This window comes from Cervus elaphus, chromosome 4 (genome assembly GCF_910594005.1).
Source record: "Cervus elaphus chromosome 4, mCerEla1.1, whole genome shotgun sequence".
Lineage (NCBI taxonomy): Eukaryota > Metazoa > Chordata > Mammalia > Artiodactyla > Cervidae > Cervus > Cervus elaphus.
Genome location: NC_057818.1, coordinates 60,956,974 through 60,974,013, shown reverse-complemented (window position 1 = coordinate 60,974,013; position 17,040 = coordinate 60,956,974). Strand labels below are relative to the sequence as shown.

Here is a 17,040-nt window from a genome sequence, read left to right as displayed (position 1 = left end):
ATTAATAGTGTCTCCATCACAGTTTTCTGTTACCTAGGAAATCCACTCCACAGAGACTCACCAGAGGCGGCCAATTAAACATAGGTGGATTATCACAGCAAGGAAACCAGATTAAATTTCAGACCCTCAGGAATATATTTCAAAGAAATGTAAGAAGTAAAATGATACAAAGTAAGCAGAATGTAACATTGGGAACAGTTGACAATCCCAGACTGGCTAGAGCAGTACAAGAGTAAAACTAATACAACAGGAAGGTCAGACATTACAGGATCTTGAGATGGGACCATGCGCTCGACCTACAGATGGCAAGCTAAGAGCCCGCGAGATTCACATATGCTCCCCTTGTAGGATCTAGCATCAAAAAGACCATCTCTCTACCCACTCTTCTTACATCTTCCGAAGTAACAAACACAGAGGAGCCAATCAACCAGCATGTCCCACTCCTAAAGAGAAAGAAACAGCCCTTTTGAGATACTTTTTCTTTATACATTGTATCTTTGGCTATTTTTACATCACTCTCCACTGTCCAGAGCTTTTCTCCTGCTCCAATGTGGAGATAATATTCAGATCAGAAACAGAAATTCTGAGACTCCCTTGGTGATCCTGTGCTTAAGACTCTGCACTTCCAATGCAGCGGGTGCAGGTTTGATCCTTAGTCAGGGAACTAAGATCCCACATGCAGAATGGTGCAGCCAAAAAAAGTAAACAAACAAGCAAAACAAGAAGAAATGGATATTCAGGGTAATCAGAAAAAAGAAATCTAAAGTGCTGTGCATTTTTCTAAACACTGAGCCAAAGGTCAAAGGTAGAAAATAGGAAATTGGGTTTTTTAGTGTTTTCTTTTAACATTTGCCAGTGAGCTTTGTACATAATTAAGCTCTGGGACAACCTCACATGTGACATGAGACAGACACAGCATCTGAAGAGGGTCAGTTTAACCTTGTGAAGCTGTGTCATACCCGAGTCACCAGAACGCTCAGATGAAAGACATCAGGGCCTCCCAAGGGGCACACAGGGAAAATGCAGATACCCAACGGCAGCTCTGGAAGCAAGTCATCCTCACCCACAGACAGCAGGTTCCTGTAGGTCTCCAGCATCACATCCCTGTACAAGGCCCTCTGAGCAGGGTCCAGGAATTCCCACTCCTCCTGAGTGAATTCAATGGCCACATCCTCAGAGGTTAGTTGTTCCTGCAATGAAAGCAAGTGTCACCAAAAGGGCCATGAAAAGTTCTCATTTTCATGCAAAAAAGAAAGGGTAGTAAGGGGTAAGAATGGACTTGGTTGAAGTATGTGTTCTAACAGATCCATGCAGGGGTATCTGGAGAAAATATGGATCTCTGATTTTAATTTCTTATGCTTTTTCATAAAACCTCATGCGATCCTCCAATTAATATGGATTTTTCATCATTGTTCAAAATCCATGAACTATATATAAATAAAACTCAACACTGTATTGGCTATACAGAAGTGTCAGGTATTACGTTCTACCCATTGAGTGCAATTCATTATCCAGATGAGGTACACCATGAGTGGTGTCTTCAGAGATGATGAAGTCCACAGCACTTTTAATGAAAAGGTCAAATTTTTCAGTTATGACGTTGAAAACAGCAGCAAGGAACAAAAGTGTCTGAAGGCTTCCTGTTGCTCTAAATTACTGTAGTGTTACTCTAAACATTAAATAAGTACTTTACAGGAAAGAACCTGTCATCAATATAATAGCTCATTGAAGAACGATCTTTTCCCACCTTATAGAAGAAAAACCGTGTCACAGACACGCTGAGAAACTCGACTCAGATCAAGAAGGTTAGAAATGTTACACGAAGCACCTGAACTCAGAGGCTTGGGCTCAGCAACTGAAGCTTAAGCATCTAACAGTTAAGTAATATGGAGAACATTAAAAGTCCTTTGACACAGGGCTCCTAAAGAAAACTTGAAAGAAGTCCAAGGTGAGCCTCCTCCCTGCCCCTCTGTCTTCTCTGCAGGGGCAGCAGCTCTCAGGCCCCGGGCCTTCATCCCCTGAAAATGGACGCCTGCGCCGAATTCGTCTCCACCCCGTCCCTGATCGGGAGAACCTCCCGCCTGCTGAGTGATCACTGTCCGCGGTGGTGAAGGACCGGAGACACTGACCGATGAGGGCCACGGCAGCGTGGCAGCCCCGGGTCTCCGGACCATCTCACTCATTCCTAGCCGCAGCTTCCAAACCAGCGCCATTTCACGGGGCTCTGACACAGAAGCCAAGTGCCCTGGAGCTGGAGCGGCCAGAGCAGGGGAGGCTGGGTCCAGGGCTGGAGGTGGGACCGTGTGCGGGAGTGTCATCACTGCTACCCAGGAACCCTTCTCTGAAACAGCAGCTCGTCTGCGCCCTGGGCTTGGCCCTCTCAAAGGCCATGGGGCTCTTTGGCCTGATGGTGGTCTAGCTCATCTTCCTCACGACGTGAAGGAGCTCCTTCCACCTCCCACAGTTCTTTCTCCTGTGTCTGCCCTGTGTGTTCCCTTTCCTGTAACTCCCCAGGCAGCCTGGGGACAGTGGTGGGCTCAGGGTTTGACAGAAGGAAAGCAAATAAATATTGTATTAATGTGAAAAAAAAAGTCCAAGGTGAACAATGTGGAATGGCATGAAAGGTCATTATAGATAGACGTGGATACAGAAACACAACTGTTAGCAACTTACTACTTAAAACACTAACAGGATTGTTTAGAAAATTTCAAGGTCACAGATTATACTGATAACATAATTTCAACTGAACAAAAAGGTAATATGCAGTTTTTAAATCATGTCTTCTATCTAAACCACAGACTTGCACATGCATGCATATATATCTATAAAAAATTAACTGAAAGGAGAGGATTCGTCTCTTGATGAATTTTGGACAATTTCTTATCATCCTTTTATTCACATGTATTTCAGCATCCTTCAGACGATAAAAATGTATACTTTATACTCAGTTTACTTTGTCAGCAGGATTCTAGAAAACTGGTAAAAACATTTTAAGAAAAGAGAATACTTGAATGCAATTCATAATAAAATTACCATATACAAAAATACAAATACAATTTTATTCATTTAAATTTACATAGCAAGGTATTAATAGAAGCCAAAGACTTTCTTTCCTTTTTTTTCCATTAAGAAAATAGTGATTTGAAATTAGAAGAGTCATTAGATTATGATAAAAAAAAATTATCACAAGAGTAAAGTAAAAAAACTTCTTGGAGAATAAAAATCACGGCACAAAGAATATGGAAAAAAAATATAGTTATTAAGCAAGACTATCTCAAGAAACATCATGATGGGAAGGAAACATTCAATACATTCCTTCTGAAATTACAGTGGCATGAAAGGAGCTGTCCAGGGTGCCTGTCTTTCACCAGGATAGGATGCCCATGAGCAGGGCCCACTAGAAGAAGTAACAGGAGGAAAAACACAGGGCAAGAGACACAGAGTTTGTCAGAGAGTTGAAACTGGTAGTACTCACTAACCTAAGGACATGGAAAGCTGAAAAGTGAAAGAATGCAAAAAGACAGTCCATCCTAAGGAGAGCAGGGGAGACTTATATCAGACAAAATAAACTGAAGAAAAAACAAGTGCAATGAGATAAATATTGTAGAATGATAAAATGGTCAATTTACCAAAAAGCTGTAACAAGTAAAAATATATATACATGTAACATTAGATATCTCAGACAAATGAAGCAAACATTAAGGGAAAGGAAGACAGAAATAGTGAAACAGGAATAGTATGAGATTTCAATGCCCAGGTTGAACAAGCATGTACACATCACACGGCCCAACAAAAGCATAAAACACATACATCTCAAGGACACATAAAACATTCTCAATGAGAGACCACATGTTAGGCCAAAATTAAAAATTTTAAGAGACTGATGCTATAAAAGTATCTTCCCCAACAACAATGAAATAAACACAAGAATAAAAGAAAATTCCCTAAATGTGGCCATTAAACAACTTACTCTTACACCACAAATGGGTCTAAGACAAAAATCACATGGAAAAATTTAAATATGTGGATGAAAATGAAAAAACAACAGTACAAAATTTATAACACACAGAGAAGACTGTACTAAAAGTGTAAACTCTTAAATGCTTACAGTAAAAAAGAGAAAAGATCTTAAATCTGAAATCTACTTTTAGACCTCTAGGAAGCAGAAAGCGGAAAACAAACTAAACTGAAGTTTAGCAGAAGGAAACAGGTAAATAAGAAAGATTAAACCAGAGATAAAACAGAAAGTAGAAAAATATAAAAATCAACAAATCAAGAGTTGATGTTTTGAAAAAACTGTATAGGAAAACCCCCACCTAGACTAAGGAAAAGAGAAAAAAACATTCAAATAACTAAAAACAGATAGGAACAGGAGTGATTTCAACTGAGGTCAAAGAATGTTTCTAAAGATAAGGAAGTACAACGACCAATAATGCCTATAAATGACAGAATGTAGGAGATACTGGCAAATTCTCAGAAACATAAAAACTATTTTACTTATTAAGAAATTAAAAAATGGAGACTGCTGAAAGTGAAAGTGTTAGCCCCTCAGTCGTGTCTGACACTTTGTGACCTCACCAACTGTAGCCCACAAGGCTCCTCTGTCCATGGAATTGCTCCAGACAACAATACCGGACTAACCTGCCATTCCTTTCTCCAGGGAGTCTTCCCACCCAGGGATAGAACCTGGGTCTCCTGCACTGCAGGCAGATTCTTTATGACTTGAGTCACCAGGGAAGCCCATTGTAACTAGAGAGATTTAAAAAGTAGTCAGAAACCTCTGAGAAAAATAGGGGACCAAATTCTACCAAACATTTACAAATAATTACCACTGATCCTGCTAATTCTATGGAGCAAGCATGATTCTAATAGTTTGCTGATTTCCCAAAGACACAAGAAAGGAAAACTAGAAACCAATACCCCTGACGAATACTCATGCAAAACTAAAATACCTGCAAACCAACTTCAACACATATTAAAATGATCTGGAGAAAGAGACATAGAGAACAGACGGAGGGGGGAGGGGAGGAAGGAGAGGGTGAGATGTATGGAGAGAGTAACTTGGAAACTTACATCACCATATGTAAAGTAGAGAGCCAATGCGCATTTGCTGAATGACTCACGGAGCTCCAACAGGGGCTCTCTAACAACCTACAGGGGTGGGATAGGGAGGAAGATGGGAGGGAGGGGACATATGTATACCTGTGGCTAATTCATAGGTATTTGGTATTTGGCAGAAAACAACAACTTCTGTAAAGCAATTATCCTTCAGTTAAAATAACTTAGATCTGACACCATGACCAAGTGGGTTTTATTCACATAAGGCGAGAAGTCAACATACAAAAATCAATTACTATGACACAATATATTAACATACTAAAGGGAAGAAAAAAACAGGATCATCTCAATGCAGAAAAAACCATTCGACAAAAATTTGACAACCCTTTAAGATGGAACACTCAACAAGCTACAAACAATAAATTATACCAACATCAACATAAGAAATGCCATTATGAAAAGAGGACAGCAATGGGGAAAAAATGAAAGCTTTTCCTCTGAGGTCCAGACGGCAAGGATGCGCACTCTGCACTACAGTTCAACAAAACACTGAAACCCCTGGAGCAATTAGATGAGAAAAGAAATCAAAGGTCCCCAAATTGAAAACAAAGTCAATTTATCTTCTTTCCCACATGACAAAGTTTCATAGGTAAAACTCATAAAGATTACAAAAGAAACATGCTATATCAAAAAAGATTCTTTAATAACCACACAAAGGGTCAATCAACCAATTAACTCATTATCAAAGCTGCCATGGCAATCTTTGTAGAAGCAGAATAAAACATGGTGAAAGTCACAGAACTATTCAAAGAGCAAACAGCAACACTCCTGAAGAAGGAAGATGGAGGTCTTTCTATTTCAAAACCTATTACAAGGTAATCAAGGTGATGTAGTACTGGTATAAAAACAGACAAATAAACCAACTGAACAGAACACAGTACTCAGAAATAATCCTTTGTGTATATGTAAGGTGTATTCACAAGGATGCCAAGATACACAAAAGGGAAAGGACAGTCTCAATTGATCGGATTTCCAGATTTTACCAGCTATTGTGCATATTAATACCTGACTTCCATGGGCAGTTTCCTTACCCTGGTTGACAAAGCAGACAGCACATCCAGATGGGCCCTAAGCAATCCCTGCTGCCCAACAGCACTGAGACCCCGTCTCCAACCCGTGGGTGAGAAGCCCTGCCCAGGACGGTGCCCAGGGGAACCTCCTCACAAGGGCCAGGTCACCGGCTCATGGGGACACGGGATCTAAGTGGAGACGACAGGCCCTGCGGGAAGGCCCCGGGTGAGTGTGCGTGTACAGGAGTCAGACAGGACACTCCAGAGTCAGACACGATTAGCGAGTCCAGAGAAGGGCATTTCAGGAAGGACAGGCTGAATATGACCTCACCGGAGAAAGAGCCATGCCTGACTCCTTTTCTTTCCTCTTCCTCAACTTCAGGGCTTCCTCAGGCAACACAAGTCTTCAGAGGTCTATCATGAAAGTGAAAACATGCTGTTTAATGCTTAGAGTCAACACATCCCCTTCCTGAGCCCCAACCACACACACAGGGAAGCCCTCACCATGAGGAACACACAGTCCCCTGTGCCCACTGTCTCAGGAGGGACTCAGGACAGGCAACTCCCACAGAGAGACCAACACAGGACTTTCCCACACTTTCCCTGGGATCACACTCCCCTCCTGGTGAGGACTCAGCACACAGCGGCTGGGGGCACCTCCGCTGACCAGGCATTCTCCTTCAGGTCACACAGCAGGCCCTGATCCATCCCCACTCAGAACAGAGCACCCCCTCCTCAGCCCAGATCTCAGCCCTCAGGAATGAGAGGACTCACAGTCCTGATGCTCAGTGAGGGATCCAGACTGGAATGAACTGGGGCATCTTAAACATTCTCGAGCTGTGGACCAACACAAACTACCTGAACGGGAATCTCGGGTCAGAGGGTACAAGACATGGGTAAGCAAAATGCGTCATCAATGAAACGTGAAGCCTGGACTGAGCACCAAGCAGAGGAGAAAAGCACCCCAACTTTCTTTTTCTTTCCCAGCCTTACTCAGGTGTAACTAACAAAAATGCTATAAATGTACTGTGTACAAAGTGATCATGTGAGAGATTCATACACTGAATAATTATTATAGTCAAGTAAGTTACACTTCCACCAATGAGTACACTGCATTATTTCTCTCTGGGAGAATTTCAAGTATATAGAAACACTACAGGCAGCATGCATTACCTCAGATCCCCAGAACTTACTTAGTTTACAACTGAAAATCTCTACTCTTTGACTAACAGTGTCCCATTTCCCCCTCCACCCAGCTCCTGGTAATAGCCTTATTACTCGATGGCTCTATGAGTTTGACAATTCTAGTTTCCACATACAGTATCTGTCCTCCTTTGTCAGGCTTATTTAACTTGGCATAATGTTCTCTAGGTTCATTCATTTTGGCATAAATACAGGACCCTTGATTTTTATATTTATATATAGAGAAAAAATAGTTCATGAACATACAGTATTTAATAAATATTTCTACACCACACTTTTGTTACCTATTCTTTTGTTAAGAGACATCTGGCCTGTGTCTATGCCTTGGCTACTGCAAATTGTCACACTCATGACACTGCAGACATATCCCTGAAAAACTGATCGCTTTTCCCTTGAATATCTGTCAGAAATGGGTTTCACAGACTGTAGGCCTCTTCTATATTCATTTCTTAAGGAACTTCCATGTTCTTTTCCAACACAGCAGTACCATTTACATTACCACCAACAGTGCAGTTAAGATTCTGTGTTTTCTGTACTGTGCCTCCGTGTTTACTTATTTTGTGAGGGACAGTAGTGGATAACAGAGAACCTAGCACTGGCCTAGCAGCAAGAAAGCTGCAGCTGCATCTTCTAAAGGATGAGCCTCCGGGCTACAGATCCGTGTGGCATCCCTGTCCTCTGATTCTCGGAGCCATCTTCCCCTGCGTCACAGGACTTTATGACTCTTCTCAGGTTGGGCCCAGAGAGCCCTACCGAGCAGGACCACCTTATAACAAGCATTCTGCTATCTTAACCTTAGTACTCCTAATTTCCCAGCGGGACTCTAACAAACTTACAAACTTTCATGGTCTCCAACAGAGTGTCCACAGAGCCCATAATAAGCCTCGAACCCTCTTATACAAACACAAAGCATTCCAAGCCCTGCTAACTCATGCATGAGACAAAATACAAAAGAGGGCACCCAAGGATCCACAAACACAAGACACCATATTTTCATTTACAGTGAGTGAGCCAGGTCAAACATCGAAATCTTCAAAGACTATGAAAAAGAGGGATGATTCCAATGATGCACAGGGCCCAGTGAGACCTCGGCATCTTCCAAGGAAACACTCCAGATTCTCCTGGCATCTTTCCAAATGCACATGAAACTTTCTTCACCAGCAACCCCAAGTACACAATGACACTAAAGTTGATACAAAACAATGACCTGAGATGTTCCCTGTTACTCTACGGTGCCGGCCTGCTAAAGAGCCAACAAAAGCCAGCGAGTGGAGTGGATGATGGGGGCACCTGCTAGAACCAGCCCAAGCCCAAGGCTCCCACCCTCCTGCACCCACAGGTGTCTGTGGGATCACCCCAGGCCACAGTTCTAACAGTGGAAAAGACTTCTCTGGGCCCAATTCCACATCTTTCATTGCTGCTCACGTGTGGTCACGCATTGTCCAATCAAACCTGTGCAGGCAAATGTCAGCCTCAGCATTGCTGTCCCAGGGAATATGAGCCAAAGCATTTAACACCTCAAACCATTCCATGCAGGATCTCCAACAAACCCACTTCCAGGTTCTCCAGCCTGAACTGAGACATTCTTTCCAACAGATCCACACACCCCTTGTCCCTGTAACTACACCTGGGATGGGTGCACACTCCATTCACTGGGCTCACCTTGATGCCCCCAAGTACTGACACAAGCCTCCTGCAGACCCCAGCAGGCTCCCTCCACTTTCCCCATTTGTCTACCTCTCCTCCCTGCATGACTGGACTAAGCAAGACTAAAGTGCATAGGGGTTTCTTGGCAAAGGGGATCACAAGAGGAGTGCACACCAGCTATCACCCAAATGACACTCACATTCAGTATGAAAATCAAGAAACTGGCCCTCCTGGGAAAGTCTGCCACCACCTGGGGACATTATGGACTCCAGGTGCAAAGGGATTTGAGATGAGGAAGTCTCAATTCAAGGGTCTCCAGGTCTCACCATCTCCTATTCTCTCCATCCACATCTACTTGGAAGATATTCTAGCTCTTGGTGGGTGGGGGAAGGGGGCAGCGTCTACCTGCCCCGTTAGGTTTTGGATTTCTGCTCATCCTCAGCACTCTGAATTCACAATCGCTGACACTGAGCACATGAACTCCTAGATGGCAAAGCTGCTGTCCACGATGGTGACTGGTCCCTGGATGGACAGAGCTTAGATCTGGGGGCTGCCACGGACTAAACACAGCAGACGAAACACGGGGATATCTTAGCCCAATACTTGAGGACACCAGTTCTGTAGGGCTTTTCAAGACTTCCTATATTTCTTGGCTCTTCTTTTGAGTAATTAAGTAGTCACATGGGATAAAGGTCAATTACAGCTGAAATGTCCAGAACATGGGAAACATCTTCATCACCTGCCCTGTTTTCCTGGTCTTCCTGAGGATTATTCAGCCCAACCCATAGTCGTATCATCTAAAGACATTTCCAGTATCAGGTACTGCAACCACGCTGGGAAGAAGAGGAACACTATGAGCCCTAAAAAGAGGGGAACCAGGAAGGACTCAAAATAACCCATGAAGAAGGGCAAGAATCTCTGCTGATGGCAACTGATAGACACAATAAACCTGGGTAACATGAGAGAGACTCTTAGGAGGGGATGGGGAGACCTCTGAGCCTAGACTCGAATGGTGACAAAGGGCCTGAGCCAGGGTGACGTGAAGGTGAGAAACTACGATGTCAGACAGAAATGGTTTTGGTATTTGGAAACAGAGAAAAGGTAAATGAGAGCACGACAGGCTGAACCATGAGCAAAGGGTCAGCTCCCAGGATTGAGGCTGGAGACACTGACAGGGCCCTGAGTTTGACAGAGGGCTGTGGAGCCACAGCGAGGAGTCAAGCTTTAGTCCCAAGAACAAATGAAAGCCACTGGAGGTCTGAACATCAGGACGTGAAAAAAACTCCCTTCAGATTAAGCCTTATTCATAGAAGTCATCTCATTCGTAGCCTGTGATCCTGCCTCCATCCTACAGTTATCCTTTTCGTTTTTCATTCAGGGAGGACTGGGATCTATTTAAAATCCTAGTTCCCACCAGACACTCCCTCCAAACCAGAACTGCCACACACAGACACACAGCCACTTTGGCTAATCATTTCAGGGGTCAGTGCTTCTCACGCTCAGAGTTTCCGGTCTAGTCTCTCACCTTCATGTTACAAGTGGGCTCCCGCAGGTCCAGAGAGAAGCTGTTTATGAGGTCTGAGCTGAGCGAAGAGAACCGGGTATAACTGAATAATGAAACGGGAGGGGGAAGGGCAAGTGCGCCAGGTTTGTCCTTATTGCCCATCCCATTTAACACCAGGAACATCTGTCATGTATCTCAGCAAAAGAAACTTTTCTTTCACGGTTGGGTTAAACTGATACCAAGCAGGTAATTCTTTATTATAAGATTGCAGTAAAATATTTTAAAAATACAGAATTGCACATATCTATCCACTGGTACAAGAAACATTCTAAGAGGTCAGCTTAGAAATAGGATCTAAGCAATCTTTTTCATCATGAATAGAGACGCTCTCTTGGAAGGTTCCAGGTCAATCTAGCCCATCCTTCCTCATTTGCACAGCAGTCAAAAAGGGACCCAGGTCACCTACCTACGCGGGGTGAAGGGATGGGCTGACAGGAAAGGGGGGCCCTGCGGGGCACAAGGAGCGGCTGAGGAGACACGAGGACAGAGGAGCTGCGAGGGAAGTGGTCTCAGGAGCGGAGCGGGCTCTCCAGAATCCCAGGACCAGGGAGAGGGCGCGGCCTCGCTGGGAGCAGGGGCGAGGGGCTCTGCCGCCAGCGGTCGAGAAGGCGACGCGGCGGGGAGGGGCGCAACTCCCAACTCCTGAGAGAGGGCTTTACCTGGCGAGGCCAGAGGTAAAAAAGGGTTTTAAGCAGGAATATGTCGCCAGAGTTGGTGTCCACGGGGACCGAGGGCCGAAACCACCTCAGAAACACTTAAAACCCAAACGAAAAGATAACTGGGCCGCAACGGCAGCAGCAGTGTTTATTCGGGGCCGAACACAAGGTGCCAGGGTTTTCAGGTCGCTGAGAATTCCCACACGCTGAGGACGAGTGATCCGGCGTGGGGCGCGGGGGGATGGTGGGGGGAGGCGGGTTGCACAAACTTACCCTGGAAGGAACGCCTTCCTTACGCCTAAGGAAGGAACCTTAGGCGCCGCTCGGGGACCTCGGCTCCGCGCGCTCCAACTTCCGGGTCCGTGTGAAAGGGCTTTTGGTATTACAGCTGCGGCTTCCCACGAGGGGCGGGGCGAGCTTCTGCGTGCCACTGCTCGTGGGAGGGGCGGGGCGCCGTGGGGGGCGGGACGCCGAGGGGGGCGGGGCCTGTTACCTTGACAAGATTAAGTTGCAGTCCATAACACTGCTCAGGTAAAAGCTTCAAGTTATGTCAGAAGCCAAGATCCTTCCTCTTAAGACTAAAAGGGTTTATTCTCAATAAAAAGCTGTTTGTCACAGCATGTTGTGCTCAGATCCTGCTAGTGAGGCTGAAGCAATTCAGGGATCTGGGAACTTGGGCAGTTTAAGAAACAAGAATGGGACTAGTCTCTGTATTACAAATACAAAACTCTCCCTGGGTAGAAATGGGCTATTCCCTACTGACACCCTACAAAACAGCAAACTCAGCATAGTGCTGAGTTCAACAAAATCAGGGTCAGTACCTGGGTGTCTGAGATGGAGGACTTGAGGGATGTGATCATTTGGGTCACTAACCACAGCCTTAAAAAGAGCAAGACACTTTAAATGATTATAAACTGTGTTATTGTTTCTTTTATCCAACGTGTTTTAATTATTTCCCTTTCTAAACCCAACTCTTTAAACAGTGACATAAAGGGAGTTGTACAAGCAACTCTTACAATGGCAAATATCATTGTGTAAGTTTAAGCTACAGAGAAAAATTAACTGATACGTACACTGTGAAACGATTATCACAATGCTTACCTAGCATCCATAATTTTGTATAGATAACCTAAAAAGAGAAAGCAAAACAGGAGAAAAAAAACATTTTTTTTTCTTTGATGAAAACTGCATTATTCTTTACAATGCTCTATCCTATACTTTGGAGGAAGTGCTTTATCGCCCAGGTGTGTCGGATTCTTTGTGACCCCATGGACCGTGGCATGCCAGGCTCCTCTGTTCATGGGACTCTCCAGGCAAGAATACTTGAGTGGATTGCCATGCCCTCCTCTAGGGGATCCTCACAACCCAGGGATCGAACGTAGGTCTTGTGCATTGCACGCGAATTCTTTACTGTCTGAGCCACCAGGGAAGCCTGACGGTCAAGTATCTTTCCCAAAAACTTGTTTAGGAAATTACACTAAACTAAATAATATCCGTAATGTAATTTCAAATTGATCATGTGTTCAGTATGAACAGAATTAGAAATTTTCACTTTCTATTTGCAAGTTGTAATATATTTTAGATCGTTATTTTCCAAAGCTATGACAAATCTAGAGAGCATATTAAAAAGGAGAGACATTACTTTGCCCAAAGGTCTGTATAGTAAAGCGACGGTTTTTCCAGTAGTCATGTATGGATATGTGAGCTGGACCATAAAGAAGGCTGAGTGGGTAAAGAACTGATGGTTTGAACTGTAGTGTTGGAGAAGACTCTGCAGAGTCCCTTGGACTGCAAGGAGATCAAACCAGTCAATCCTAAAGGAGATCAATCCTGAATATTCACTGGAAGAGTTGATGTTGAAGCTGAAGCTCCAATACTTTGGTCACCTGATGTGAAGAGCCGACTCATTAAAAAAGACCCTGATGCTGGGAAAGATTGAAAGTGGGAGAAGGGGACAACAGAGGATGAGATGGTTGAATGGCATCATCAACTCAATGGACATGAGGTTGAGCAAGCTCTGGGAGATGATGAAGGACAGGGAAGCCTGGCATACTGCCATCCATGGGGTTGCAAAGAGTCGGACATGACTGTGCAACTGAACAACAACGTTCTCTCAAATGTGGGTAACAAAGTCTGAAAAATAGAGTCTTCCGAAGATTTGGGATTTATGGATGAACTCCATACTCCCATCAAATCATGGGATCAAATCAACATTTTCAGAATATTTAAAAACGGCAGATTACACTAACTTTCAAAAACACATGTCAAAATAGCAATATCTTCTTAGATACACTTCTAGTAGCCAACTCCCACACTTAGGTTTGTTTCAGAGCAGGCTGTTTGATACGAAATCTCGTAGGCATTCTTTTTCTTATAGCTGAGTCAAAATCCTCAGCATGATCAGAAGCTCCCATCACTAGGACTTGGCACCTGGGATCTGTATCCAGTCCATTACAAAGACTCATAAACTGAGCTTTCATCACGGCTAGGGTCCACCGTCAGAAACTGAACATTCTCATGATCAGATTGCTCAAGTCCTAATACCTGAACTCAATGTAAAGGTTTTCCCACACTCATTGCATTTGGGATGTGTGGCTCCAGTATGTTCCCCAACTTGTGATCTTTGGGTAAAAGCCTTGCAACAAATTTTACATCTGTGTGCTTTCTCTTCACGATAAATATTCTGCCATCTAGTGATAAAGGAACAATAACATGAAGCTTCGCCATATCCCCTGCAATTTAAATCATGAAGTATTTGGTAAATCTAAGGCACAACCTAAAAGCTATTCAAACTTCAGTACATTAGTACTGTTTGGTGCAGTACAACTTGACTACTGGTGCAAGGGGCACCAATGAGAAAAGGTTGCTCAGATTCCTGGCACTGGTGATGAACTGTTTTAGAATGAGTAGATTTTCAACGGCCTGACCACATTCAATATCATCTGCACTCGATCCAGTGTGAATATTCTCATGAAGCATAAGATATGAACCACTGCCAAAAGCACTGAAACCTTAATTGTATTTTCAAGGGCTCTCACCTCTGTACATCATCTGATGGCAAGTTAGGCTTGAAAGTACACTGAAGAATTTATCACACTCATTACATCTCTAATGTTTCTTTCCATTGGAAAAGACCCTGATGCTGGGAAACATGGAAGGCAGGTGGAAAAGAGGATGACATAGGTGCATGTCATCACGGACTCAATGGACAGGAGTTTGAGCAAGTCCTGGAGATGGTGAAGGGCAGGGAACCCTGCCTGCTGCAGTCCACAGGGTTGCCAAGAGTCCGAGAGGACTGAGCGACTTGACGGCGACCCACTCCAGTATTCTTGCCTGGGAAATCCCACGGACACAGGAGTCTGGCAGGCTACAGTCCGTGGGGAGCTCAAAGACATCTGCCTGAGCACTGCAAACATTTTATATTTCTCTTTGATTCTAATGCTCATACAACTAACCAGCATCACTGAAAATAACCTCCTGAAATGAAGAGTCTTTGTAGTCAATTTACTACCATGGTCATATAAAACAGAAAGGACAGTAATACGCCTCCCTAACACTGGAGAACGAACTCCAGCTCCAGCACCAGTCCCAAAGCTGAAATTCTGAACTAGTTCCTGAACACGTGATTTGATACTTATAAAATTATCAAGTGCCATGTCAAAATTAAAATGACCTTTTCCTTATAAATTACTACGTATTTCGTGCACTGTATGTGTTACCTCAGGATCTTACCTCGACAGGAAATCAGACACTGGGTTTCTCACAGCAACGACTTAATTTATTTCGGCTAGAGGAAGGGGTCGGAGAATAGGGAGGTGCGAAGTGACTGGAGACCACGGATAGGGAGGAGAGGGGACCCCACAGGCGCAGCTTAACAACAGAAACAAAAACAAACAAGTACCTCAGGTTCCCAATGGTCGGCCGCACCTACCAAGTCTGGGCTTCAGGGATTTGCTGTAGAATGGCTTGCATCTAAGCGGAGACCGGAAACTCCTCAGCCACTGGTACCAGAACAGGGAGGGGCGGGGCGTAGGACACACGCCTGCGCCTGGGCGTGTGAGGGGCGGGGCCGAGCGGACACCTGCTGTGTTCTCCCTGTGGTTCCCAGGTATCTTGTCAGGGTTTAGAAGTACCTGAGGGTATTTCCCATCTTGTGTTGCATCATTGATTCCTCATAACTGTAACAGTTTTAAAGTAAAAACTTAAAATTCTGTGGGATAATTGAGTTGGAATTATCCTCTTAACAGGATTCCTGCTGATGAGGCTGAAGCAGTTCAGTCTGGGAACTGAAACCTGGTGTGGTGGCCGGGCTGGAGGTGGGGAGGGGTGGGTGGGGGTTGATGTGCGGTGGTGGCTGGACCCAGAAATATTCCTGTAATTAGAATTAATTTAAGAAGTTTAAGTAAACAAGAACTGGCTTTGTGTAGGGGTGACAAGCTGGAATGTGAAACACACAGCTCTTAGTAACACCTCATAGTAACACCTGTAAGGAGAAAACTATCTTGACATTCCACTTCTTCAAAGATCAAGCTTATTAGTCACTGCAGCGGCTCAACGACAATGCACCCTGAGGGGAATGCAGGCTGGAGAAAAACAGGTACCGTTCTGAGCTTCAGACATAGTAGCCTTGGTAAATCAGCAACAGCCTCTTGGGCCCGGGCCCATCCTCCTCCTCAGGAAGTCCAGGTAAGTTTAGGCGAGTCTCTCCTGGTTTTCAGATCTCCCAGTTATGCGGTGATGACCCCAAATTTTATTTGGCAGGGTATTAATGGTTAAAAGACACAGGAGGATCCTGGCTGAAAGACAGTGGGATTTGCTCAGTTGAAAGCCAGTCACTGACACTTCCCTGGTGGTCCAGTGATAAAGAATCCATCATGCCAATGCCTGGGACATAGGTTTGATCCCTGGTCTGGGAGGATACCATGTGCCTTGGAGCAACTAAGCCCAAGCAACACAAGTACTGAGCGGGTGCTCTAAAGCTTGTGCTCTGCAACAAGAGTAGCTACAGCAGTGAGAAGCCAGTGCAGCAATTAGTGGTTCCTGCTTGCTGCAACTAGAGAAAGCCCACGTGCAGCAAAAAAGGCTCAGCACAGCCGAAAGAAAAAAAAAGACATTGAGTGATCTGAGCAGACCAAAACAAGGAGATTCAGAATGCCAGTCTCCAACCAAACACCAGCCACGTTTCTGTATTTTATGCACAGAATTTATAGCTCCTGCTCGCCACAAGGAGAGAAAAGCCAGGGGCACAGTGAAGACCCAGCACAGCCAAAGATAAAACTTAAGTTATTAAAAAAGAGAGAAAATATTTCCTGTAATGAGAACTACATTCTTCTTTATAGAAACTGTTTCTGTTCCATGCTTAGGATGACATAGACTCAAATGCTATTGAGAAAAACGTGTTTACGTTATAATATATAAGTGAATACTTCCTCAACGTAATGGAATGTCAAAAATTACTAGATGTTCATTTGACGGTAATTAGGCAGTTTTTATTTTTTTAAGAACTATATATCCTCTCTTTTCTTGGCTGTCTGTTTCCAAAAGCTCTGTCAGATGTGAACAACAAAGGAGACTACAAAATAACATCTTGAGAAGACATTCCAACTTATTTTCACCAAAATTATCACCAACTTTGCACTATTTATAAATATTTCTATGTGTATTAACTGACTGAACTCAAGTCCTAAAGGAACTTTCTTCATGTTTATAGGGCAGTTACTGTGCTCCCTGTCATTGTCTTATGTGCATTTTCACATGACAAAAGTCTCAAAATAACCCACTGACTTATGTATTTGTTAGTGGAAGGCAGAGAAGAAATGTAAATTAAACTTTAAATCTCGGT

General features: G+C 44.0%; 2 protein-coding genes and 1 pseudogene across 4 annotated transcripts in view; 1 reads left to right on the top strand and 2 right to left on the bottom strand.

Moving 5' to 3' along the window:
- Window positions 1–1,174, bottom strand: part of LOC122689386 (zinc finger protein 665-like) — a 54,544-nt gene extending 53,370 nt beyond the window's left edge. The window contains exon 1 of one of the 2 annotated variants that reach the window (XM_043895796.1): window positions 1,064–1,174. The gene's annotated coding sequence lies outside the window, so the exon portion shown is untranslated. The remainder of the gene's footprint in view (window positions 1–1,063) is intronic. The other variant, XM_043895818.1, reaches the window with a different exon arrangement.
- LOC122689670 (zinc finger protein 160-like) overlaps window positions 1–17,040 on the bottom strand; it is a 119,029-nt gene that overhangs the window by 8,680 nt on the left and 93,309 nt on the right. The window contains exons 1-3 of one of the 2 annotated variants that reach the window (XM_043896294.1): window positions 11,472–11,578; window positions 6,460–6,542; window positions 1,064–1,190 (exon numbers count right to left, since the gene is read on the bottom strand). In XM_043896294.1, coding sequence (XP_043752229.1) covers window positions 1,064–1,190; window positions 6,460–6,474 — 142 coding nt within the window. In that variant the 5' untranslated portion in view covers window positions 6,475–6,542; window positions 11,472–11,578. Of the gene's footprint in view, window positions 1–1,063; window positions 1,191–6,459; window positions 6,543–11,471; window positions 11,579–17,040 lie in introns of those variants that run through there. The other variant, XM_043896302.1, reaches the window with a different exon arrangement.
- LOC122691432 lies at window positions 1,877–2,419 on the top strand (annotated as a pseudogene).